The sequence below is a fragment of the Mchenga conophoros genome, linkage group LG16 (genome assembly GCF_057382185.1).
Source record: "Mchenga conophoros isolate Kocher_MC1m ecotype Shallow Benthic linkage group LG16, M_conophoros_male_GT1.1, whole genome shotgun sequence".
Classification (NCBI taxonomy): Eukaryota; Metazoa; Chordata; class Actinopteri; order Cichliformes; family Cichlidae; genus Mchenga; species Mchenga conophoros.
This window is the reverse complement of record NC_140541.1, coordinates 17,033,476-17,060,255: the sequence shown is the minus strand read 5'-3', so window position 1 is coordinate 17,060,255 and position 26,780 is coordinate 17,033,476. Positions and strand designations below refer to the sequence as shown.

Below are 26,780 nucleotides of genomic sequence, written 5' to 3'. Positions count from 1 at the left end.
AATGAAGGGAGCTCAACCAGAACCCTGTGTTTTTAATGTTGAATGTAGATTTCTGAAGGAGTTGCCAAAGGTACCAGTTATACCAACTTAACATGCAAAACAGGGATGTTAAACTTGTTTTACACTTGTTTTACACCCCTGCGCTAACTTAATATAATGAAAGACGTGCAGTTTGTCAGTATGTCCCTATTTTTCTCCATGATTAAGAAAATGCTGCTGTAGTAAATTAAACTTATATGCTTATCTTTGGGCTTAAAATGTAAGAAATAAATGTGTAAAATTACAGAAAAGGCTTTGGTAGCTCATTGCACAGACTGTCCAGTAATCCTTTCTTTCTTTCTTTCTTTCTTTCTTTCTTTCTTTCTTTCTTTCTTTCTTTCTTTCTTTCTTTTTTTTACTGTGGACCCATTGTGAAAACCAGAAATTCCTCATAAATGTCTTTAGCAGATATTGAAAAAGTGTTATCTTCTCTCATTTACTAATTACTTTCATGTAGCATGAACCTCAATGGGGGAAGTCTTTATCAGTAACAAAAGCTGTAAAACCAAAAGTACAGTTAAAATTTCAAAACTGGTGCCCTCCTTCATTGAATTGGAGTCTCCCCACAGGTCTTGTGTTTGAACCTCTGAGTAAAAAGATTACCCCGCTATATAACCATGTATCAACATTTCCTTGAATTTATAGCACTTTGGATGGGAGTGGATACTTTACACGTGTATAGTAATAAAGGTACTTGTTATCTAACATCACTGAGGTCCAATAAAATTTCACAACAACCCAAACTCAGACCTTATGCCTTTGAGGCCTGGTCACAAAGCAGCTTGGCTACTGTTGATTGATTAGCTGTTTCTGTTGCCTTAAACATTTAGACTTTGAACAAGATTTCTTCTGATATGTAATTCAGCTGATTAAATAATGTGTTCTGCCAGCCAAACTGACATTGCTCAATGACAGACTTGGGAGGTCTCAGACCGATGCTTAAGAATGTCAAGTGACAGTCAGTCTTGAAGCATGAATGTCACACTGTCTGTGTGTGAGCTTGATTATTGGGAGTGCCGTCTCTTGAATGGTCATAGGTATGAAAGGTGCATAACATCCATGGGTGTGACAACACAATACTGATAGGTGAAATCCTCCTAGTAACAGCGACAGTACGAGAGGAATGCAGGCTATCCAGACCTGAATTAAAGGTTAAAGCAGTCTGAAGCAAAGATTTTAAAAGACACATTTTTGAAGGAAATACCCTCTCAGCTATGATTATGATTTGTCTTTAACTAACTTGTCTGCATATTAATGAGCAGCTTGAGAACCCTCAGATTAATTTCCTTAGAGTTCGAGATGTCTCTGCTCTCTTTGCAGTCTTTACAACGTTTAAGTAAAAGATCAACACTGGGTGGCGCTAGAGCTATAATGATAGAAATTATTTTCCAGGTTGCTTAGCTACGTGGAAATATATAAATGTGAGACAAGTTGCTCAAGGCGAAACATGTCCTTAAGATTTACTGTTAGTGAGTCAGAAGAAAAGAATAAATATAACCTGTGCTATCAAGATGACTGAAAGAGTTAGTTGTAAATATGACTGTCAATACCAAACAGATAAATGCAGAAGCTACTTTCAGCTGCCCCTTTAGTAACAAAGTGTCACAGGTCTCTTGAATTTTGTAACGTGCAACAACTGCACTATTTAGAAGAAATTCAATCGGAAAAAAATCATATAATAATGCAGTGAATGCATTTCACTCTAATCCGAGCAATTTGAACATAAGAGGTTTGAGTCAACATCAGCACTTTCATTCAAGCATAAATGAGGCACATCGATGTGTGCGAGGAACCAATTAATTTCCTCTCCAGTCATGTAGAGAAACACATTAGGAGTCATTAGCTGCCATTAGAAACACAGTCCTACTAGGTTTTAGATCGTTAATATTCTCAATGAATGAAAAGAAACAAAATACGACAGATGCTTGAAAAAGATTAGGCACGTTTGAAACTAATTGCTTGAACTTTAAACACCACATTTCATTTCCCAGGATGAATGAAGGCTGACATAGTTCTATCCATATAGTTGATTTTGTCAAGGCACATTATGTCAGGTCAATACTGATGATGCTGCTGAGACACTATGATATAAGGAGATCAGAGTTAAAACGTAAAACCTAACAACCTACTTAGACTCTAATAGTAGCCCCATCTCCTATGTGTGTGTGTGTGTGTGTGTGTGTGTGTGTGTGTGTGTGTGTGTGTGTCTGAGGCGGCTGGATATCGTCTCTGTCAGCTCTGCTCATGTTTGTGTCCTATATGGACTTCTACTCTGCCCAGGCATCCCTCCCCCTCCTCCCTATATTTACTGTAACTGGCCAGAGCTGAGAAAACCAGGGGTTAATAAGGGAGCAGCCTCTGGATGCGACTGCATCTTCAATACCGAATCATGCTCTTTTCATATCCTGCCACGTAGAGACAATTACAACTGCTATGATGCACTTCAAGAGAGCTGCTTTTCACTTCTAATATTTCACATGACAGCTGTGAGAACACAATTCTTCAGGTTTTGTCATGGCAGATGCATGCTGGCACTCTGACACTGATAATCTCTGGATGCTTTCTCGGTTGCTATGAGAAGAGACAGTAGACCTACCTCTCTCTTGTCATTGGGCCACTGCAATACTGTGCAGCCAATAAAGCACCACTAGGGCCTGTGTACCCCTTTGTCATTCTTTCTCGCTCTCTCTCCCTAAATAAATGCATCACCCCTCCACATGCACAGACATTTAAAGGGAATGCAGCGAAGCATGTTTGAAACATGACCTGCTAATTGCATCATCCGTTGCTATATCATACATGAAAGTATAAACACCTGTTTCCTTTTCCACCTTATACTGCAGTAGGGTGTTTTTTTGGCCTTTGCTTCCATTTTGATGTTACCCAACACAGTGTTTCTCCTTTTTTCTTTTTCTTTTTTATCTCTCTCCCTGGAGCTCCCCTGCACCCCTGTGTCACCCTTTAAAATATCGCCATCACCATCGCAATCTGGGTAATGCATAGCTGACGCACTTCGGTAATGTGCAGCTTTACTCTGAGGCAGTAATGAGAAGATAAAACAACCACACTCAGTGAATAATCCCCCCACAGCAGCACGGTGAAGATCAATTAAGAGGGACGGCAGATCGATAACTGCAGTCCTGGTGCCAGCTAAGGAGAAGTTCAAGAAGGTAGATCAAAGGGCAGGGTTCACAGTTACACAGGGTTCACTGTGTAAATGGAGCAATGCTAAATGGAATAGTGCAGCACGCAAAAAAAAAAAAAAAAAAAATCAAAGCAGTTTTAAAAATATGCAACTCTGTTTTTAAAGGCCACTCTTATTGCGGACAACGATTCCAAGAGCAATCCATCTGTGTATTTGTGTGTGCCAATTTTAGATCAACCTGGGAGGGGCCCTTGCTGTATTGACTTCTACAATTTAAATGTCCACAATCCAACTGTGCACAGTGTTCAAAAAATAGCCCTGCGGATTTGCCTTTGATCTATGAGGCCGTCCTTAGCCTCGACGATTATTTATCTGATGTAAAAAAGAAAAGTGAACTACGCATTTGCAGCGATTGTGTAAACAGAGAAGTAATTGATCAGCTAAATCAATGATAGCATCGCTCGGTTCAGACGTATGAAAATATCCCGGCATGCTGGCGACGCAAGGCTCGGCCAGGGAGGGGAGGGATGATGGAGCTAAGATGGCAGCCCAACTGAGGGTGCTGCCTCTCCGGGGTCAAGAAATATTCAAGAAACGAAGCAAAAAACGAAACTCGACAATGCGATTTTTCTAAATGAATGCTTTCGTTTCTGCTTTTTCGCGAGAAATTTCAGTTATGATTTGAGAGGATCATCCTTGGAGTCGAGCACCGTGTTGACGCTGCGGCCGGATCGCAAGACTACACTGGGTTTTTAGCTGCACCACCAGATTGGCTACAATTTGCGCTTATAACCGCTGAGGACCGTGGATGCTCGTTGTTGTTTTTTCGCAGTTCGTAGCGGACAAATGATGTGACATGTGGCGGATACATCGACACGTGGATTGCGTCTGATGGCTAGAGATTATTTGGCTGTGATATCTTTTGTGTGATATATACATATATATATGCATTGTTCTGCAAAACGATGATGTGTGCTGCTGCGGCAGCGGCCGCCGGTGGTGGGATTCTGCCCTCCTTATCGCCGTCGATGGGGCTGGGTGTCAGGGTCATTTCTGGAGCAGGAGCCGACCTCTCCACCGTCGGTTCGGGGATGGGTTCTTGCCCGACACCCGGAGTCCAGTCGGATTGTCGGACTCGGTACCAGCTTTTACTCTCAGGACGAGCCCTGGCGGAGAGATACAGACGGATTTATACCACCGCCATCAACGATAAAGAGCAAGGGATAAATCAAGGAAGGTGAGCGGATAAAATGAAATCAAAAATATCGCGGAGGCTGGGCTGTCATTCGTAGGGCTAACCAGGCTAACGAAGCTAAGAGTAACCCTTGCTCAGTGGTGCGTCAGTCAATACCAATGAGCTAACTTCCACGTATATTTCTTATTATATATGGTTCTGGTTGCATCTCATTTTTTGTCACACAAGCGCGTGTTTTAACTACGGGTAGTATTTCAGGAACTCTATAATTTGTTTGCGGGTTAGCTTGCTAGGTAGCAATTTTGACTTCGACTTCCTTAGCTTATGGGAGCCATCTAAGCTAACGTTACGTTAGTTCACCCTGATGCGAGGGCTTTGCATTCCCGGTGCAAACTGCTTCGGCTATGAACTGACACACTGTGACTAAAACGCAAGCTTTTTCTACTCGAGACATGTCCACTAGCGAAAAACCTCTCTGTGGGGTGGGTTCGCGTCCAAAACGAGCTAGCCGGCTAGCTGTCATGGGAGTAGTTTGTGATGTTTTGAGTGAGGTGCGATCCGGCTAAATGCAAACATGCGCCCCACTTGTGTAATATATTTGTTTACTTATGTATTTATTTATTAAACTGTCATTTTACTTCATTGTCACCGGCCAAGTTGTGGTGTTGTGTGTCTAATTAGGCCCAACGGCGTCATTGTGAGCTAGCTATTGGGAGCATCCGACCTTTCACCAGGTTATCTTAACTTAAACCGGTTAAAGGGAGAGGAAAAAAAGTCACGAGGCTGACTTTGGCTTGCTGTGTATTTAAAAAATAAACGACAAACAAATAAAGAAACAAACACAAAACATTAACTGCTTATTGCTACTGTGCTCACACTTGTTTGAAACGTGAGCCGTGTTTGGGTGAGGATGTGTGGGGAATTTGCTGAACTCATTTGCTGTTCTAGCATAAGCGGGTAATACACTTACGTCATTCTAGTAAGTCAGGTTGTAGACTGAATAGCTGGATCATCGCTGCATCCTCCCCTCACAAATCCAATTGCTGTTCTCAGTGTGTACAATGGTTGCTTTAACCAAGGACCAACATAATGCTGAACGCTACTCTGTTTTTATAAACAAATGTTGAATTAATTGGTGTATATGAAGGAGCAGGCAGAAGAAAATCCTCAGTCTGTCTAGTTGGTTGCTCATGTCCTTTTCAACTAACATCTGCCACCAGATGTTTATTTAAAAAGTGCTTATTTAAGAAGTTGCTTATTTAAAAAGTCATAGGCATGCTCAGTTGGCCTGTTTTGGAAGCTCTTTGGAGAAAGTTGCTAAAAAGGAGTATCTGGATCAGCCTTGATTGAGACCTGATATCATGCTATTTGTATGGTGCTGGAAAGCAATATTCAGCTATGCTATTAAGTTAAAAAAAAAATAGGACACTTAAAACCTGTAAATATTTTATGCTTTTTTGTAGTGAGTAACTGTGGTGACTAATTTTAGTGGCGTTTCTATTTCTAGCTTCGTATTACATCTTATTGACAGGTGGATTTGTAAGAGAGACTGGCCACAAAAAGTCACTGCAAAACAGATTTCAGTGACAGCTCAAAGGCATCAAAGGGGAATTTCTGCAGAAACAAACTAGTGCCTATTTTGGGAAGGTTTGATATGAGAGGCAACAGTGAATGTGAATTTCCTGATGCACTTATGGCGGTTAAGCAAGATGAACTGTGCTTATAGATCTCTTTGCTCGCTCTGCAGAGTGAAACAAAAATGAAATCGACACAGTTGTGTGGGACGTTAGAAAGAATTTAAGATTTTGACATTGAAATAGTTTGAAACCTTGCATGAAGAAGAATTGTTTACCTTCCCTCATGTCTGAAGTGTTACTATGTGCTGTCTCTTTAAGTACAATGTTGACCTTTGCTTTAAAAATAAAGTGATCCAGTTGTGCACATTTCATTTTTACACTTCCACCTTTGGATGATAGCTTGAGCAAGCTTCTACATCGTTTGAATGTTAACAAGAAGTCCAGAGTTTTTGCTTAAAAAGAGCACAGTTTTGCAAAACTAACGGATCACTGTTTGCTTCCAGGGGAAAGAAGGCATTGAGTAAGAAGAAACTTAAAAGGCGACAGAAGGTCAAGTCAAAAGTCAAATCAAGAACAAAGGTAAGAGGCACTTCAATGTCTAAAAGCTGTTAGGCAATATTAAACTTTGACTTGGACAACCTTTGCTGTACTTGTAAATCCTTAATTCACATTGCTACTACTCTGTAAAAAGTAGTAGGAAATAATCACTCATAACCCTCTCAGTGCTCCTTAAAATATTTAATAAGCATAACACATACTTTATGTATTTAAATTTCTCTCCTCGTGTGAATGAAAACATCAGTTTTATTTCGTAACTGCCATGTTTGCAAATGTGTTGGTATGTCTTTTTAGCTGGCTTGACTCTATTGAACGAATTGAACAGATTAAGGATGAGATTAAAGGCGAGATTAGCTCCTGTGTTGTCTGGAGGGTATTTGGCACAAACATTGTTTTTCGTTAAGTCGGGGCCGATCGGGCGTCAGTAAGCCCGTCCACACAAGAAGCTGACGTGGTGGATAGGCGGAATGAGAGACACATGGGAGTGGCTCTGACTTGTTCATGATGGCCTGTTGCCGAGCAACCTAATGTGTTCCACATCTCCACGGCAACTGTTTCCTGCTTCAGTCTCCTCCTTCCAAAGAGGGATTCTAGCCTGCATCAGATGATGCTGTTGTGTTTCTCTTTCAGGTGGAGACCTTGCAGGGCCAGCATTTGTTAACAAATCCTAAGATTTATACATTTTGACCTTGGACTGCTCATCTTTTTTTGTCCTACAAAACCATGAGTTCCTGCAGTCTGCCTTTGGTGCTGTTCAGTCCCAGTTAACTCGACTTAAGTTAACTTTTTATTGCATAAAAACTGCATTTTCTTCACGCAGTTGTAAAGTTGTCCAACTCTTGGTTTTTGTGGTTTTTGTTTGTAACAATTTTTGCTGCCCTCTTGGCCAGGTCACTCCTTAAAAAAAAAAAAAGGTGTGAAACTCAGTGAGACCTAATAACAAAATCTGCAATAAGCACAGTCACCTTTGATTATGTCTCATGTTTTTTTTTTTGTTTTTTTTTTAATTAATTTTTTCTCGTGTTTGATAGCTTGGTCTCCTTTCATGATTTCTTGTATATTTCTTAGACTTTTTTTTAAAAATTATGTTTTTGAGGAGCTTACAGGCATAAGCAACAGAGATTAACATGATAATAGCAGAAGAGAAAAGAGGCTTTACTCGGACTTCTTTCGTCATCTTTCTCCTCAAGTGTTCCAGACAAGCAATCCGGCGTAGAGTGGCCGAGTCAGCTCAGGTTGAATTGCTCACAACGCTATAAGATATTCTGTGTGGTAGGCAAGGCTGGCTGCCAGGGAGGCATAAAAATGTGGGCTCTTACTCTGGCAGTCGTGCTCTATTTGTATGTGTTGTGCTCACTCTTGCTCTTTCACGCCTCTGACACTCGTGTAGTCAGACAAGAGCGTGGTTTGAAAGCTTTTCTCTCCCCCCTCCCTGTCTGCTTCTGTGCTTACAAACGTGAAAGTAGAGTGAGCATAAAGCCAGAGCATAAACACTTATCATCCTAATGAAGAGGATGATGTAATGTCTTGTGTAAAGTGAAATGTGTTTTCTGTGCCATTTAGAAAAACTGTCATTATAATACCAACATAATCGTGCAAAGTAATACATTGAAACGAATACTGTCAAACTTGTATATTAATGTCTTATTAAAGACAAACACGGGCAGTGAGCATGAGACATTTCATTCAGTGGATTTAAGAGATGTGAGGGCTTTCTAAATTAGTCATGCTATGGCAGATAATGTGATGCTGTCTTTGTACACTAGGAACTCCCCTACCTGTGTCACACACCACAGGTGATGTAGTGTTCTTGCAACAGTTCTTTTTTTGTGTAAGTAATACTTTAATGATTTCAAAGAAAGGAATGCCTAAAACATCACATCTAAATAATATATCCTAAGGTTATATTCATATACAACTATTCTGCACTTGCGAGATACAGTTTGGAAATGTCCATAAAGAGCACATTTCCAGTTCAGAATATTCAGACCGTTGCATCTGCAAACTATTTCCAGCTTTCTCAGGTGGTTTGTGAAATAATGCAAGTGCTGGGGAAGGTTAGGCATCTATAACCTGGATTGAATTCATTTAAAAAATGAATGAATGAATGAATGAATGAATGAATGAATGAATAAATGTGAAGGAAATAAAGTCTGGGGACTGTTGAGAGTTAATGTGTTTGTCCCAGTCCTCAATTGCATGTACTTTAGTTGCCGCACTAAATAAATGTGACCACTTCCTGTATTTGAACTACTTTTTGACATTGTAGCTGTATGAATGTTTTGATACATGGGAAATGTGAAATAATTTTGACGAATGACGTGGCAAATATAATCAATAGTGTCTCCGTTTCTGCACGCATTTCAACAAACGACGAAGAAATAAATACCACAGCACATTAATGTGCATAAAGTATCAAAATGGAAAGGAAGTGATCAAATGTCACCAGTAGGTGTGGGTAGCTGGGCCATATTATTTGGGTTAATACTGGTTAAAAACAAAGGAGGTTATAAGGTGTTATCAGAGCAAAGTAATAATTCCCTAGGCAGGATGACAACACAATCCCAGACATGTCTGAGAATGAGAGCAGTGCATCAACCTCGAGTGACAATTTAGTACCTAAAAAGAAAAAAGAAGGCATGCCCTTCAATAAAGCGCAGTATTTTGCCAAATATACAATAAAGCTTTTCTAGCTAAAGGTGAAAACAACAAACTTGTTTGACCACTTAAGTCAAAAACACACAGTTCAGTATATCCAGGCTCTGAAGGGATGTAAAAGGGGGGATGAACTGGTGATTGACCTAAAAGTAAACTAGTGACTCAATCAAGCGTTGCTGGAGCGCTCCTGTCAAAAGGAAGAGCAAACGTGGATGGAAACTAATGACATGGTTGTGTGGTGGAAAAGGAGGGCTTTAGCAATTAAAAGCTGGAACCAAGAAAAAACCAGGTGGAAAATATTTGTCAGTTTTAATATGTGACAGTATTGCGCAGTTCTTGAATGGTTACAAGGAGATGTCACTTTAGTCATGGTTAAAATAAAATGTTAAGATGCTATCTTACTACTTTTGTGCCTACATTACATTTGACTTATTCTGTGACACTGCATATAATGCTGTGTCACTACTATTTCTCTGTAATGCTGCTGGCACTTTGAAGCAGTAGATTCACATTTTGAATGAGGTACTCTGTCCTCAATGACAGTGGCTCATTGGAAAAGAAGGCTGGAAGATGGCCTTCATTTCATTTGGACTAATAAATGCTACTGCCGTGCAAGCTTCAGTAATCGATAAAATCTTGTCCAGTATTTTCTATATCATCATAAATATAATTATAGCAAAGTTCTTTAAATGTTGAATTTTGAGGCTGTTTCCCATCACTGATCTGTTTGATATAGACTTTTTTGTAATAATCTTAATCACAGATTTTTGTAGAAAGTCTATCTAGAGATTTCCTGTTTGACTTCCTCAAAATTGAACAAAAGCAATTCTGCAAATTCATTTTTATTTTTAATAAATATTGTAGGCTGAAGCGTCATTGCTCATTTCCTTCTTTGGGGAATGTGCTGACAGAACTAAATACCTCAAATCAAAGATGCTCTTTGAGCTGATGATTGATCTTATTTATGATACTATGTGCAACCAATAGGAAGAAACTGCAGGACAAAGCCAGAAAACATGATGACAATGATCAGCAAGTATAGCACCACACATTCAATTTAACATGTGTAGTGGAGGCACCTCTGTCTGATTATAAAGTTAGTGCAGTCCTAGAGAGTTGATATTTCTTTTGTTAATGCGTCCTGCATAAATCGCTGATTGAGACATTTCACCCTAATCACAAATGTAAATCACTGGTAGGTAGGCTTGGATGTCTAGCAGACAGAGGTGATCTGTCAAAAGACCAGGGACATGGTATAAAACCTGATTAATGGGTTAGCAAGGTATGCTGAACTTCATGTCAGAGTTTACATTGTTGGAAGTAGCTGAAGATAGCTCTCACTTAATCTGGCTAGATCACCATGGTAACTGATGGTGGACACATAAGCTGGTTTAAAATTCACAGCTTATTTTATTTTTTCTGTCTTTCTGATCAAATGCTACATCAAAGGCCACCTTTTAGCACGTACAGATTCTTGAGTTAAAAAGCTTGAGTTAAAACAGACAGTTGCTAGGCTGACTGGGGTTTGGTTTGAACTTGTTTTAGAGTACATCTGTTAGGCAATTCATGATGCTATGGACTAAAAGTCAGGATATCTTGTCTTCAATTTATCTTTCATCTGTGGTCCATGACTTCTTGTTGCTCAGTAAAGGGTTGGTTGCAGTAGCTTAGGACTGCTAATGTATTGCAAACATATATGGAAATTCTATACCACTCTCCATGATGGTGCTCTCCACACTGCTCTCTCAAATGGCATGAAATGATGAGTAATGCTCCTGAAAAATTTAATTTATCATTATACTGCTGCGGCTCTTGTAGTGATGGTGTAAAAAGCTATTTTGGTGAAGTGTGCTGCATGTGAACCCACAATATTGAGTTTGGCTGCTACTTCAAATATGTCTCAAAGCCTAGTGCTGTCATACAGAGATGAGCTGCAGAAGTAACAGTTAAAAATTAAATAAAAGCTACTGCAATTGCTTTATGTAGATGGAGACATGTCTATAGCGATCAGAACGTATTGTTTTGATCATATAAATCATTTTTATTCACATAATTGATACATGATATAACCAGATTTTTTTTTTTCCCCTTCTTTTTTGTATTTAATCAGATGACCATCTAGTCTAATAATGTCTTCATGCTTATTAATATAGGGTTGAAGCTTGAACGGTTTGGAAGCAAGACACAAAAAAAATTGTATAAATATTAATCAAACAATAAATGTCTTGGTATCCAGTTCTTGTAGAGACGGGCCAAAACTGCTGAGCTTCTTGCATTAAACCCACAGCTTCAGCTTGCAGGATTTTGATGTACCTTACCCTTCGGTTTTTACTTTATCTCCTCAGAAATCATATTTTCCTTGCTTCATGGGTTGTTACAGTCTTCTGTGTTCAAAAAGGCTTTAAGTGCTCCGTGCAGACAATGTGCTCCTTTGTAAATACTGCACAGTCACTTGGTCACAAGAGGCTAGGTAGGAAAGCAGGAGACATAAGTGTTAGATGAGGGCTGGAGGCTGATTTGAGCTGAAAATGAATGACCTTTCTTCCCAAATAGATGACATCACCCTCTGTGACGGTGATGCCAAAAGTGCAACACTGGGAGAGAGGGACAATCGATCAATGTGATTCTCTAGAGGTTGCCTCAGGACTGTAGATCAAAATGCTTTGCTTGGTGGGATGGTGAAAGCTTATCAGTTAGTTTATCAAGTTTCTCTGTGAGCTGTAGTTTCTCCAGTGATTATTTGGATTGGAGTCCTTAATCTTTGATGTAATGATTAGGATGCAAATTCTCCCTGTTGACTGGTCCAACTCGTTTACATCAGTGATGGCTGACTTGATATTACAAACAGCACTTAGTGTAACACAATTAAACAACATGCAAGAGGCACCATCAGCAAGACTTCTCTAAAATGTCTTTTTGTTTCTAATCCCAGTAGGCATGGGTAGAGATTGTAGACTGTTTGCCTGTTCAGTGTTAATAATTGAACCTTTTAATTGTAATTGTGTAACATAATGAGGATTTTTAAAAATATTTTTAATTGAAGAATTATCTGCTATAAATTTCTCACCTCACTGCACAACAGTGATGATTTACGTTTATTATTATCTTTTTATTTATTTTTTTTAGAAATAACTTGGCCATGCCAGCTTATTTTCTCTTGAGTGCCTTTTAAAACTTTAATTTCACCACCTTTTTTGTTGCAAAGACATCCTTAAGCATTTTTTCAGTTTAACTTTTAAGTTCAGCTCGAACTAAGTGGACTAAAGGACACGTTTGCGCACTGTTAATCAGAATATTGTGTAATTAATTTTTGCAACCGCGAAAATGGTCTTGAGCGGTTCTTGAAATTGGGAAACGCTCGCCTAGTCTGTACAAAGCAAGTGTCCTTAGGAGTCTGAAGCAGAATGAAGAGTTCTTTATTTTCACAGTCACCACGTGAGAGGACAGTGATGGAACTAACCGTGTAAATATGGTGTTCAGCAGACGTCTTACACTCCCAATTTATTTTGGTTATATAATTTTGTTTCAACTTGCATGTAACAGAAAACATCTGCACAGAGTCCCTGAGGTGTAGATTTCGGGAGATTTTCTCTGAGGGATTCTTACCTCATTTGTTGTGGTCAGTAGGCAATGTGCTTTAGAAGTGGGGAGGGTATCGTCAGTGGGCCAAATTAAATTCCTTCTAAAGTAACTGAGTCATGAGGTACACAAAGGAGGAATGGATTACCTACTTGTCAATGTACAGCAGTTATTTTACTGTACCAAAGTGTATTGAATTTTACTATAAATATTGATGTTACAGTTTATAAATGTGGTTTATAATGAGGATTTTCTAACCGACCCTCCTCACTCTTGTTTCCACACAGGCCGAGAGTCTAGATGGAGCACTCTGCGTGCCAGACATCAAGCTACACAGCAACCCTTCTGCATTCAATGTCTACTGCAACGTGCGGCACTGTGTGCTGGACTGGCAGCAAAGAGAGGCCTCCCTGGCGCTGGCCTCCAGGAGCTCGGTACAGAGCGGCGACTCAGACAGCGAGGAGGAGGAGGAGTACCGCGAACCAGCCGTGAAGCTGCCAAAGGTACAAGCAAGGAAGAGCAATATCAGCTGCTTATGTTGTTGTTAGCTGCACTTCCTACTAAAGCGAGCCAGCGTATTCTTTTGATGGATCTGTGAGATCCTTTAGGGCTTATTGTTTTTATTGTCATAATTGAGGTTTGTGTTACCAGAGATTTCAAACAACCCCCACCCCAAATCCTGTGAGGCTTCCCCAACTATGTCCTTTTCTCCGTGTGCCTGTTAGAAAAATAAATTCCCTCTGTGCCCCTGCTGTTGCCGGGCTGACATTTATACCTGGGAGCAAATTTTACAGTTTGATTTCTAATAAAACTGTCTAAATTAGCTTTCTAAATCTGCATGACAGAAAATTTTTGCTCAATGAAAATACTTGCATCTTATGAATACTGAGTGCTGCTGCTCCCTCGTTCACAGCATTTTTGGATTTGACTTTTTTTTTTTATTACTATTATTTTTATTTATTTTTAAAAACCAGATCCCCATCACGATGCAATCCTCTCAGGGATTTGTCTCCTTCTGGTCCCGATCTAGTGATCTTTCACTCTTTGTTTCACACTTCATTGTTTAAAAATAATCCTGACTAATCAGTTTTGTTAAGATAAATGTTGTTTTATCACTGATACCTATGAAATGATTGGTATTGATATATTTGCCAATTTGATCTTTAATTTTAGCTCAATAACGGTGGCTAACAAACACTGTGATCGTAAGCGTCAGTGAAGTCTCAGCTACAAAAATCTTTAAAGTCTTTTTAAAAATATTATGTGTTTTGCAATTTTCCATTATTTTTTCGTGCTGTGCCATTTGTATCCTCCTGTACATTAAAAAAAAAAAAAATCCATTATACTATATTCGTTACACTGATTTTAAGCTTTCACAAAACAAGTTCTTCAATGAGACATGAAAGGACATTTGAATCATTATGTGATTCACTAACAAGCAATTCTGAGAGGGGAATGCTGAATGCCTTCCACTCTTCTCCACATAGCCAAGTAGGTCTGTCATTATACAAAATCTAAGTCCTTCGTAGTCCTCTGCATGCTGTGGGGCCCTGATCAGATGTAGTGGCATTGACTGTAAACATCCACTTCAAACCTTTTAGGGCATGCTCATCTGTTTGTTTTAAAATATATAAAAGAAAGCAATTTAACTTGGAGTGCGTTGTTGATTAGCTCATAGAAACCGTGTTCCTTTGGTGCATCTGCAGATCATTGGCATTGGCCTGTGTGGGGTTTTTGAGCTGATAAAAGAGACTCGGTTCTCTCACCCTCTGCTGTGCCTGCGTAGCCTGCAGGCCTTGCTGGACATGCTGCAGGGACAACAGCCTGAGGGCTTCCAGACTGAGCCACCTGATGTGTTAGGTAAAGCAGTATGTGTACTGTCTAATGCATTCCAATGTAATTAGCATATTGTATTTGAAGTATAAAATGCTTATTTTTATGTTGAATCTACCAAATATATAACGTTTGTCGTTATTACTTTGTTCAGCCATCTTTACATATTACACTTTAATTGTTTCCTCAAATGGCCAACCTTCCAACCATTTCTTTTGCTTTGCCAGAGTCTCTTTTCCAGTTGTTGTTGGAGACCACGGTTCGGAGCACAGGACCCAATGACCCAACGGGACAGGCCATCACTGCGCTGTCCTGTGCCTGCCTCTTCAGTCTGGTGGTGGCCTGGGGAGACACGGGGAAGATCCTCCAGGCAGTTTCTGCCATTCTTACAAATAATGGCAGTCATGCCTGCCAGACAATACAGGTAAGCAACTAATTCAAACAAATTTGACTGATTGTACATGTGTGTCTTAACTCTTTTTACATGTCTATGATTCATTTTCGAAATCAAAGACAATGTAAGAAGAGTGTCAGTCCACCCTAGTCTTTGTACTTTTTTGTTATGCGTTTCTAGAACAAGTACATTCTGAGATTTCACAATATTTAAATGATTATCTGTTTAAATCTCAGTCAGATGTCTTGGAAGTAGACATTTATGTGATCCTCTTTGGTTAAGCACAAGCTGGAATCCGTTGAATATGATCTTTTCAGTTTCTAAACATTTTCCACCAGAACATGTAACCCTTCTCTCATGTGCTCCATATTGGTAAACATGTTTTTGATTACCAAAGTGCATGCTGAAGTGGATAAAGGAACCTGGCTCCATGCGTTTCTCAGTGCAGGGAGTCTCAGGGCAGTGTCTGGACAGCACAAATTGAGTTTTGGAAAATGTCAGGCTGCTCTGATCTCCGGTTTGATTATTTTACCCTGACTGCATTCTTCCGCCAATTAGTCATTCTTCTGTTTGCTTCTGTCCATAGCTTGTCTTTTGCAATGTTTTTTTTATTTCCTCTGCTCTATACCAAGCTGTTCTTTCGAATTCTTTGCCAAGTTGAACAGCAAGTGCTAATAAGTGGAAAGGGTTTGTGACTGAAAACATACTTCTCCTTTTTCTGCATTTGGATGCAATTTCCACATGTGATTGTGGCATAGCGGGGACTTGTAGGCTCACACATTTTATCCTATATAAACACTGGGCTGTGTTTGTATTTGTTTTTTCCCCCTTCTTTGCTTATCTTTTATGTATTAACTGGATTATGAATCATCACAATGGCAGTCAGGCTTTTTGGGAAATGTGGGTCTGCGCCTGTCTATGTTCCGTTTCTTTTTTTCTTTTGTGTTTGTTTGCTTTTGTGTTAACAGTAAGATCAGAAGTATGTGTAATGGCTGCCATGGGAGATTGTGTGAAAATGCCACAGACAAAAAAATGTACAGGAAACTGCAAGTTTTCCTTCTTGTCTTCCTAAATCTCACCAGGTTCCCACCATACTGAACGCGTTACAGAGGAGTGTACAGGCTGTTCTGGTGGGAAAGATTCAGATCCAGGATTGGTTTGGAAATGGCATCAAACGTGCAGCCTTGATGAACAAGTGGGTCCTGAAGGAGGTGACCATTGATGAAGATGAGCGCTGCCTCCTGCAGACTGATGGTTCCTTCCTGTATTTGCTCTGCAAGGATGGACTCTACAAAGTGGGCTCTGGATACAGCGGCACTGTCAGGGTGCGTAGCAAGAGCTGCATATCAGCTGATAGCAAGAGCTGCATATCAGCTTTGTGCAGTTATATTGCTTGAATTTTTCAAAAGCTTTCTGCAGCGTCAGAAAATGACTTGGCTTCAAAAAACTTCAAAATGTTTTATTTTTTTAAAAATACCCAGTTTATGGAAAAAAAATTTGTTTGGAGCAACATGGTTTTTCTTCCAACTTTTTTACAGCAGTGCTTTAAAAGTGAAAATTAAGATCATTTTCATTATTCATCAAATAAACCTTTTTTGTTTTGTATGACTTTATTTAAGGCTTGTAACTGTTAGTTTTTGTCTTCTCGTGTGTATTCAATTCCTCACAGGGCCACGTGTACAACTCCACGTCTCGAATCAGAAACCGAAAGGAGAAAAGATCCTGGCTGGGCTTTGCTCAGGTGAGTAATGCAAATATTGACATGTACACATTTTTCTTACATTTTGTTGAATAAGAATAAAGAAAACGTTGAAATATCTGTACGTGTATGTACGTATTTATATACACACGTGTGTGTATATATGTACGTATACACGTGTGTGTGTATATAAACACGATTGGAGCTAGTCATTGACTTCATTGATCATCTGTGTTTTGTCTTCAGGGGTATTTGTTGTATCGGGACACAAGTAACCACAGTATGTCGGCCCTGAAGATCAACCCTGAGACTCTGGAGCATGAGGGGACGGTTGCAATGCCAGGTGATTTATTGACTTGTATTTAAACACCTCAATTAGGCATTAAATTTTCAGTGAACAAAATATCAGGTATATTAACCATCACATTGAATTTTGCAGGTCAGCATTCAGATGGACAGAACATCATCTTCACTGATGGAGAATATATTAACCAGATTGCAGCCTGCAAAGATGTAAGTTTAGTGTTCCTGCTAAAGCCCATCAGTATTCAGTTTTACAGTAACACACTTCATCTTTTTTAGACTCTTAGAAGAATGTGGTGAACTTAAACTGAAACTGATTCAGTATGCAAAATATATGTTTTTCCTGCATGTTTAACTAAACCCTGAAGAAGCTAGCTGTGCATCTGTACTGCTGAGTCTGCTGTAAACACAGGGGAGAGAGCTGGCTTTATTATGCACCCACTTTCTTTTTAATTCTAATGAAATTGTAGTTTTGAATTTTGAATTAAGATAGTTGCAAATTTATTCACATTAATATAAATCTATAGGCAAGGTAAAAGGCTTTCGGTGCAGGAAGCTATCTGGTTTCCATTTGTAGTTTGCTTATAGTCCATGGTCAATAGACAAATCATGTTTGAACAGGCTTAGATTGTCCATTAACATGGCAAGGCAGAGAGGCAGCGTATTTCGCCTAAATGCAGTTGTGAAATCATCTGTCAAACAACGATTTAGCTTTAAGCCTTTGAAAGTTATCTGCTTTCATTAACGGTGACTGGCAGATGGAACAGGAAGTCTTGCCCTACTCATCTGATGACTACACAGGAAGCATCAAGAAACTTGCTGTTGACAACAGAAGCAACTGCTGGATTTATGGCCCTGCATTTATAGCCATTTGCATAGCTTTTAGGCTCTGCAGAAAGCAGGATTAAGGAATTCAACCAATGCAGAGGCCAGCAGTGAGGATGCTATATGTAGGCTGACTGAAAATTAGTTGAAACATTTGCAAACGGAAAAACAGCAGTGTTCGCTATGGCGTGCGATCAGATATCAAGAATACATTAAGAGAAGCAAAAAAACGGTGGCTGCTGTGGACGGTATATGTTGTTTGGTTTGCTCTGCATAGCATCTATGGATTACCAGTGGAGTACCACGCTTGGACCATGAAGTTCCCAGATTCAAAAAACAAGTCGCTGATTCGCTCAGAAAAGCACGTCTTCCATTAGTACCTACTTGGATCGGCTCAGTGTGTTTTCCATTGCAATAGAGTACAACCTAAGTGTGTGGGGTCGTTATAACAACACAGCCAAGCATCCCGTGACATAATTTGTATGTGACATGAACGCTACAACAAAAGCAGACATCAAGGCAATGGTAGATGTGCTGATCAGTCTGACGTCACATTTTCGGATCGCTTTCAGGTACTAAAAAAAGTACCTGGTACCAGATATTACCACTTAATGGAAAACCTTAAAACCTGTGTCAGTCCGTACCAAGCCGCCCCAAGTAGGTAAAAATGGAAAAAGGGCTATATACAAAGAATTGTTTTGCTTCTCTTTTGAATTGTCAAACTTGAATTGAATGGGGAAAGATGGCCACTTCATACCAGCTGGTATGAATTCTCATAGTGACAAATCATTTTTACACGCACTTGTGCAATGACATCCTTACCTTCTTAACAGTGCTATCTGCTTCGTTTCCTTTTGTTAGTTAAAATGAGGTTAACTTTTCAACTTGACTGGACCAGTGAGGCATCTGTCCCTCCCTCACTCCAAAAAGACTCTCAGCTGATCACCAGCTGTGCCGTACAGGGGGTCCAGCTGTGTTTGTGTGTGTTGTGTATATGTGTGTGTGGCAGTGAGGCAAATGGCACCACATGTGGGTATTCTCTGGAGAGCTTACTCTCTCAAGCAGTTATCTGCATAAGCACTCTGTAATGTGAGTGGGGGAGGGGAGTCTCTGAAATCCATATATCTGCCATTGCAGCAAGGCTGTTTCTACACTAATCAAAGGGGGTGGAGTACTGCATGGGGCTCAGAAGCTATATGCATTTATAGTGATCAGCTGGCAGCTTAAACCACCTATAGTTGGAGTTTAATGATTTGAGGCCCATATGCTCTGCTCTGTGGAAATTAAAGCACATTAGATGAGTCTGTCATTATCACCACGCAGTGAAAACCAGAATAGTCCCACGTCCCAGCATCCACCCCTCAGTTATATCCCTGTTATCTTATAATTATTTCCTCGAGGTCTTCCCATTTTTACTGTTTTCTTTTCTGTAAATCGTCACGGCCATAGTCATATGTCCTGCGCTCTGCCATGAATCAATGTGATCAATCAGCGTGTCACGCTCTACACCATGCTATTAATATTGTCACTGAAGGGGATTTCAGTACTTCTCTCCACTAATTTATATATAAAACACAATTCTGAGTTGATTAATAAGTAGAACCTGTGAAGAATGGACAAGATTTTTTTGCACCTAAAACTTTTTGTTTTCTGTTTGTAGTCCAAAATCTATTGACTTTATTTGAGAGGGCTTTGGCTGCATACATGTAAACAGCTATCATGAAAAGCAAAAGAGTGATTGAATGTGCTTTAATATACACAATGATGAGCAGATTGAGATAGAAGCTTTGGGCTAGATGTCCACACTAAAAGCCCCCAAAATATTGTCCGTTATCCCCAGAGGCTAAGTCAGCAGACTAGCTAATAAGTTGTAATGAATGAGTAATTGATTCTTCATGCAGTTCATTAGTTATTCACTTTGGGTGTGACCCATTGTAATGATGGGAGCAGGGATGCATTTTCTCTAAACAGAAGTGTCTTTTGTTAAATGGGCCTGGACCATACGTGACACTGTTGCAGTGTTTTGCCATGAAGCTAAGCTGTGTTCTTTCCTGCAGGATGGTTTTGTAGTACGGATCTATACTATGAGTTCAGACCCGGCCCTGCAGCAGGAACTGCAGCTTAAGCTGGCAAGGAAATGTCTGCACGCTTGTGGCATCTCTCTTTTTGACCTCGAGAAGGATCTGCACATCATCAGTAAGTGATGCAAAATACAGATAATATGTGTAATAAAGCTTCACATGCTTTTGTATACCTGCTGGAAGCATTCTGCAGTATACTTGTGTTTGCAAGGTTGCAAATGTGTCAAAAATTGCTCATAACTTAATGGGATTCTTTTTTTTTAAAAAATGGTGCACAGTACTTCCAAACATGTCCCCTTGTGTTTTTGGCTCTAAATGCTATGTTCTTCTCTCAGGCACAGGCTTTGATGAAGAGGCAGCATTGCTTGGAGCAGGCAGGGAGTTTGCTCTGATGAAAACTGCCTCAGGAAAGGTGAGACTGGTGGCGTGTCTGAAATGTTTAACAAAAATGAATGTTGGAAGCGCTTCAGCTGCTGAGCTTAAGAGCTTTTGTCTTGCCAATGACAGACCAGGCACTTTGAAGGGTGAACCTGTGGTGGGGGAAGGACTCAGTTGTGTTCCTGCTTGTTTGACTGCATTAAGCCCATCGTACAATTTAACATTCCTGCAGTTTATAACATCTGTACATAGTTAGCCTTAGTCAGATTTTCCAACATCAAGCTGCACAAAAGCCTAATAAGACAGACCTTTATGTTTAGGAAATGTTTGCTAGCCCTCTTAGCTAAATTATCTTTAAATAATACAAAATTACAGAGTTGTTTTTATGTCTTAATGTCTGCCTTTTTTGTGCTGTCAGGACACAGCCTTTATTAGTGGTTATAGGCAGGCTGAGCTAAAAAGCTTCTGAACTGGCGTTCCTGTATTTCAGCCAGCTATGCAGTGAGTCTCGCCCTACAGTACAATGTCAGCAACTTCAGGGAGGCACAACAAGGCAGACTGGAAGAGAAGCTTCCTATAGTTTTTGAATTTATATAAGAGTAGAATCAACAGGTGTTATCAAAACTGTCGATACAAGTAATTAAGTGATCAGAGGTTTACAATACTCTCTTGTATAATAAGATGAGAATGCTAACTATGAATGTGGTTTGGGTGTGTGATTGTTTGTGCCTTTTTATTTTTTGTAAGTGTGGCACAGTGTGCTTCTCTTCTGCAGTAGATAGCAGTCTAGGATAGTTGTGTGTTACACATTCCTTTGTGTAGAGACCTAAACTCACAACGCGTTTTATCTGCATATTACCAAGAGTGGATGGGTACAATGGGAACAGATGAATTTTATCCATAAGAAAGTATAAGCATTTAACTCATGACCCAGATTGGGTATGCTTAATGCATGCTACTGTTCTCTCAAATGCTACTGGAGGTAGTGGAGTTGTTTCCAAAGTGAGTGCTGGATAATCTGAGTCATAAAAATTATTTTGCATACCACACCAGACTTTTACATATATGACTAAAAGCTCTTGTATTTGAATTGGCAGCATACACACAAACAAACTTTAGTATAAGAGCCTCAGACTAACATTTTGTAATCTTAAATTTTCTTTTAAAACCCAAACTGTTTTCAGTCTTTTTGCATGTGTTTAAATGAGTCTCCTTGTGTTTTATTTTAGATCTACTATACAGGAAAATACCAGAGTCTGGGTATAAAACAGGGTGGCCCATCAGCAGGGAAATGGGTGGAATTGCCCGTTACGAAATCTCCGAAGATTGTCCAGTTCTCAGTCGGCCATGATGGCTCTCATGCGCTGCTAGTGGCTGAAGATGGAAGTGTATTCTTCACAGGGTCTGCCAGCAAAGGGGAAGATGGAGAATCTAGTGAGATGACTGTTTTCAAACATTCACCTTGTTAAAACCGGAATGAAAGCCAACTTGGCTGAGAAGCTAAATGTGATGTCTGTTGTGTTCTTTTTTTCAGCTAAAAGTCGTAGACAGCCCAAGCCGTACAAGCCCAAGAAAATGATCAAACTGGAGACCAAGACAGCCGTGTACACAGCATGCAACAATGGCAGCAGCAGCATTGTCACCAAGGATGGAGAACTCTACATGTTTGGCAAAGATGCTATATACAGTGACAGCACCTGTGAGTTGACAGAAACGGAGCATAGATATTTCAATATTCCCTTGTCTGGTTTAATCAACGCTCTACAATAATTAAAATTTGTGTCCAAAAGAATTGCTCATTCTCTAAAATCTTTATATTCAATATTATTTTCCTCTCTACAGGTCAGGTGACAGACCTCAAAGGTCATTTTGTAACTCAGGTTGCCATGGGTAAGGCTCACACATGTGTTCTGACCAAAAACGGTGAAGTGTGGACGTTTGGGGTGAATAACAAAGGCCAGTGTGGTAGAGACACCGGAGCCATGAGCCAGGCAGGAAAAGGTGAGAAGATGGACAAACACACACAGACAGATAAACATAATAAAATCACTCAATTTGAGTTTTCCATTTAAGTACTGTTTTAAATTCTGATCGATCTGATGATTTTCTTTTTTTGTGGACATATCTGTTGTAGCATTTGGTGTTGAGAACATGGCCACAGCCATGGATGAGGACCTAGAGGATGAGTTGGAGGAGAAAGAAGAGAAGAGCATGATGTGCCAGCCAGGCATGCACAAGTGGAAATTGGACCAGTGCATGGTTTGCACAGTGTGTGGAGACTGCACTGGCTACGGTGCCAGTTGTGTCAGTAGTGGACGACCAGACAGAGTGCCGGGAGGGTAAGAGACTTATATCAGGACAGCATCTGTGTTCTTAGGAACCAAAAAAATACTCGTGACTGATGGGATCTTTTTAACTGCATTAAAAAAAAAAAAAGTGATATGAATATCTGTTTTGTTTGTTTACTTTGAACCAGTATCTGTGGCTGTGGATCTGGAGAGTCTGGCTGCTCAGCGTGTGGCTGTTGCAAAGCCTGTGCCAGGGAGCTCGATGGTCAGGAGGCCAGGCAGAGAGGCATCTTTGACGCTGTGAAGGAGATGATTCCATTGGACCTGTTGTTAGGTATGCTAAATGATATCTTCCAGCATATTAAAGCCCAGATTTTAATCGTGTTGGCGCAGTGACAAATGCAAGGAGCTAGCCAAAGAACTGCCCATGCTATTTTGGTTCATGTGAGTGTAAAAGTGCAAAGGGAGTGGGCAATGAAATATTCAAGTAAGGATTAAAAAAAAAAAGGACTCTCTGTGTGCCACATATCTCATCGTTCTGAAATTGCTCTGCCAATCACAGTGAGAAATAGAGAAACGGCATTTCCAAGAAGTCCTTGAGTCCTCTGCATGGTTTACACCTGCATTTGGGAGAGCAACAGTGGCACGCAGCATTGTTAAGCTGCAGGATATAACATTTCCCGCATAAACAGGAGAACACGAAGTTACATGGACTGCTGAGAGTAGAGGTATATGTGGTTATTCTGTGGCATCCAATCGTGGTAAATACAGAGGATGGCGGTGCATAACAGCACTACCCTCTGGTCTGGCAGTTCTAAATTAGAGGCTGCAATTCTGTCAACATAACAGAAGTGAGTACACGCCTGTGCAGTGTTGCTAGAGTATCAAACGATTCACTTTGCAGTAAATGCTTTACAGTAAGGTTGTTCTTCCTTTTTTATGAAACAAAAGGTTCAACTTTTTAGAATGATGGCTTTTCACAGCTCTTGCACAAAATTTCTGGAAAGAAAAATCTGCTCTTCAGAGACAAATAGTTTTAGCTGCTCTTTTCTAGAGTGGTTATGTTGCTCCATTTTTCTCTTTAAGACTCCCCAAAGGTGTTCTGTTGGATTCGAGTGAGGCGAGATAGTTTCTCCTCTTGTGTGGTTTTGGCAGTGTGCTTCGAATTGTTGTTATGCTGGAAGGGTTCTGGTGACCGGGTGCTATCTTGTCAGCCAGTATTTTAGTATATCCACAGGCATTTATGGTTGCCATCTATAAATGTTCTCTCCCCAAGACCTTTAGCTCTCATGCTGCCCCTTATTATCGCACTCCCACCTCACTGCTTCGCTGCTGGTCATTGCATTGACTGTTGTAGTTGTGGTCTTATTTGAGCTGAGCAGATTTATCTTGATGTCATCTGACTGAAGAATGTGTGCTCTCAATAGACATCGCATTTCTTTTCTCGTTCTTTAGCAAAGTTTAATCTTGTATTTTTTTTTTTTTTGCCAAATAGCAAGGAGCTTGTTGTTTTTATTTTTTCTCTACTTTGACACCATCCATAGAGCCTGGTGTTATGCAGTGTCCTCGCATTGTTCGTTTTCTCTCTTGATGACCAGATTTACAATCCATAGTGTCTGCTCTCAGTGGATGACCACTGCTTCTTCTCATTAGTGATACTATGGCTTTGGTTTAGCTGCATTCTTCCTGTATTGTGCAGTAGCTTTATTTATTTATTTGTTTTTTAATGCTTCTGGTTACTTTTTGAGGAATAATGCAAACACAGATAAAGCCCATAAATCCCAAACTGAGAAAGATCCAATGTTCACAGGTCTATGTATTTTGATGATTATACAGTTGGGTTTAGTGGACATCATAAGTAGGGCTGTGCGATATGACCAAAATCTCATATCCCGATATAAGACATCTATCGTCCGATGACGAAATGAATCATAAAATTTTAACATTTTCTGTAAATTCTGTAAATCTCGGGCAGCTTGACTTGCGTGAAGTGTTTCCAGCTGGGCGTCATGTGCCTGGAGTCCAGTGTTTTAACAGATGCATGAAACTATACATTTTTAGTCATAAGTTATAATGGCCGCCGTTTTCTTTGTGATTATTTATTACACGGCGTGATGCGTGGAAAAGCCCGTTCTAACATTTGAGTCTAAGGTTTATTTTTTAGCACCTGACGGCTCTTTTTTTTTTTTGCTTCTCATCGTAAACGCTGCATACTCTTTCACGTGATTCAGTTTATTTTGAAAAGTCTCAACAGGATCTTGAGCTTTATTGTGAAAGGTTTATGTGGAAAATAAACAAGCGGACGGCAGAGCCACGCGATGGTTTTACCATCATTGTTGCTAACAACAACACATACAAACAGTCGCTTGTCCGTCAGTATTGTGGTTATATTAAATATAAGAGAAAGAGAGAACTTTAAGAAATTAATATAGCCACTACACTGACCATCAAAACAGTGAAAAAATATTGCCGTAAACAGTTTATTTGCAACACCACGAAACAAACGATAGCGTAAAATGAAACGATAGACGTTTTTATATCCTCATCCGATATATATCGTTATATCGAACAGCCCTAATAAGTGTACTCAGTTTTGTTGTCCTTTTTGTTTCTACTTTAGGATCAGTATTAATAATAAAGCCGTTCCTTTTGGTTTTTAAGAGAGGAAGCACTCTGTTTGCCAACTTAGAAATAGTGCTATTTATAATTTGATATACATTTAAATAACTTGAGATTAAAGCGATTCATGTGTAGTCACTTCTGTTCTGTTCATTCTATATCCATAGTACCAAGTCTCAACCATTTTAATAAGAAGGTGATCAAAGAGTAGAAATCGGTCATAGATTAAAGTGCAGGTAAATGGGAATCCTGCTTTAACCACAATATCTCCAAATCTGTGCAAAGTATGAAATCAGATACATCGTCCATCATTAAACAACTCCCCATCTTAAAGGTCAGGGAAATGTAAAACAACTGGAGAGCTACTTGCGCTGGTTGTTGCGCCTTCATGAAAATATGCTCTTCTTTTATCCTTTATGCTCTGTCCTTCATGCAGTATATTCATCTTGGCTTAAACACCACCTGCATTGTTTACATTTCACTTAAAGCTGCAAAGACTGACAAATCATATGCATGTTAAAATCTTAATGCATATAGATGATGTGACTGTAGCAGCTATATGTTTAGCTGTACATACCTGAGAAAGATTGTCCAGGGCTTAATGTAAGCACTGTATGCTAAGCTTATGAAGGCATGGTGCTTATGCTACATGTCATAATGTTTGTTGCATTTGCTTGAATACATTGCGCACTTGTCACTCATCCTTGGTTATAATCCTTGTGTCGTGCAGAGTCGTTGCTTCTCCATCATGTCTCTCCATCATTCATTGATGTGTGTCTTGTTTTGTTCCGCCCTGCTTTGCCTTCCCTCCTCCTCCTGCATCCTGTCTGGGCTGGCTGTATCTGCGGCCTTTTTGTTTTCAGCTGTGCCTGTCCCTCCCCCTCCAGGAGTCAACATTGAGGAGCACATTCAGATCCGCCAGGAGGAGAAACGACAGAGGATCAATCGCCGGCATAGGTTGGAGGAGGGAAGAGGTATGATTCAGAGCTAGGGGACTAACTTTAATGAAGAAGTGTTTGTTTTGGGATGTAGAAAGGACACATTTCTGTGATAGACATTTCAAATAGGAGAGACTATGGAGATGGATGTAACAAATAGGCTTAATTGTATGTCCATCCTTTTTAAAAAAATAAATAAATAAATAATCAAGTTTCAGGTTACCGGTACTTACAGGTGCTGTTGTGAGCTTGGGTGTCGTGCCTTGGTGACTTCCCCCTTGCTTGTGTCTCTAGTTTTATTTATTTATTTAATTTTTACATTTTCTAGCATATGTGTATGGTTGTGGTGTAGTATTATCATGTGTTGTTTCCCATTTGTGAGCATTGTGCATGCATGTGAAAGTTTCTTTCTCCCCCAGGCCCCCTTGTTTTCCCCGGTCCCATTTTTATGAACCAGCGTGAGCAGGCCCTAGCCAGAATAAGACCCCTTCAGGCACTAAGGCATAAACGGGACAAGCACAAAGGTACTACGGTCTTCACTAACTCAACGGGTGCAGAGACACCCCTTTGACTTATCTCCCAATCTGGCTGTCCCGCCCACCTCCTCTCACTCTTTGAAGGCAGGACTCTTGTATCTTCACCAGGTCTCAAAGTTTTCATCCACGGAGTAC

The 26,780-nt window shown here is 39.9% G+C and overlaps 1 protein-coding gene across 19 annotated transcripts in view; it reads left to right on the top strand.

The window, feature by feature from the left end:
• Positions 1-3,690: 3,690 nt before the first annotated feature.
• mycbp2 (MYC binding protein 2) overlaps positions 3,691-26,780 on the top strand; it is a 60,770-nt gene continuing 37,680 nt past the window's right edge. For 8 of the 19 annotated variants that reach the window (XM_085248745.1, XM_085248744.1, XM_085248748.1 and 5 more), the window contains exons 1-18: positions 3,692-4,421; positions 6,460-6,535; positions 13,039-13,254; positions 14,458-14,611; positions 14,812-15,008; positions 16,061-16,303; positions 16,648-16,719; positions 16,924-17,020; positions 17,117-17,190; positions 19,863-20,001; positions 20,222-20,298; positions 21,494-21,698; positions 21,799-21,963; positions 22,107-22,265; positions 22,399-22,603; positions 22,741-22,886; positions 26,035-26,145; positions 26,529-26,633. In XM_085248745.1, the coding sequence (XP_085104871.1) occupies positions 4,150-4,421; positions 6,460-6,535; positions 13,039-13,254; positions 14,458-14,611; positions 14,812-15,008; positions 16,061-16,303; positions 16,648-16,719; positions 16,924-17,020; positions 17,117-17,190; positions 19,863-20,001; positions 20,222-20,298; positions 21,494-21,698; positions 21,799-21,963; positions 22,107-22,265; positions 22,399-22,603; positions 22,741-22,886; positions 26,035-26,145; positions 26,529-26,633 (2,713 nt within the window). In that variant the 5' untranslated portion in view covers positions 3,692-4,149. Of the gene's footprint in view, positions 4,422-6,459; positions 6,536-13,038; positions 13,255-14,457; positions 14,612-14,811; positions 15,009-16,060; positions 16,304-16,647; positions 16,720-16,923; positions 17,021-17,116; positions 17,191-19,862; positions 20,002-20,221; positions 20,299-21,493; positions 21,699-21,798; positions 21,964-22,106; positions 22,266-22,398; positions 22,604-22,740; positions 22,887-26,034; positions 26,146-26,528; positions 26,634-26,780 lie in introns of all 19 variants that reach the window. The other 11 variants (XM_085248742.1, XM_085248734.1, XM_085248741.1 and 8 more) reach the window with 5 other exon arrangements.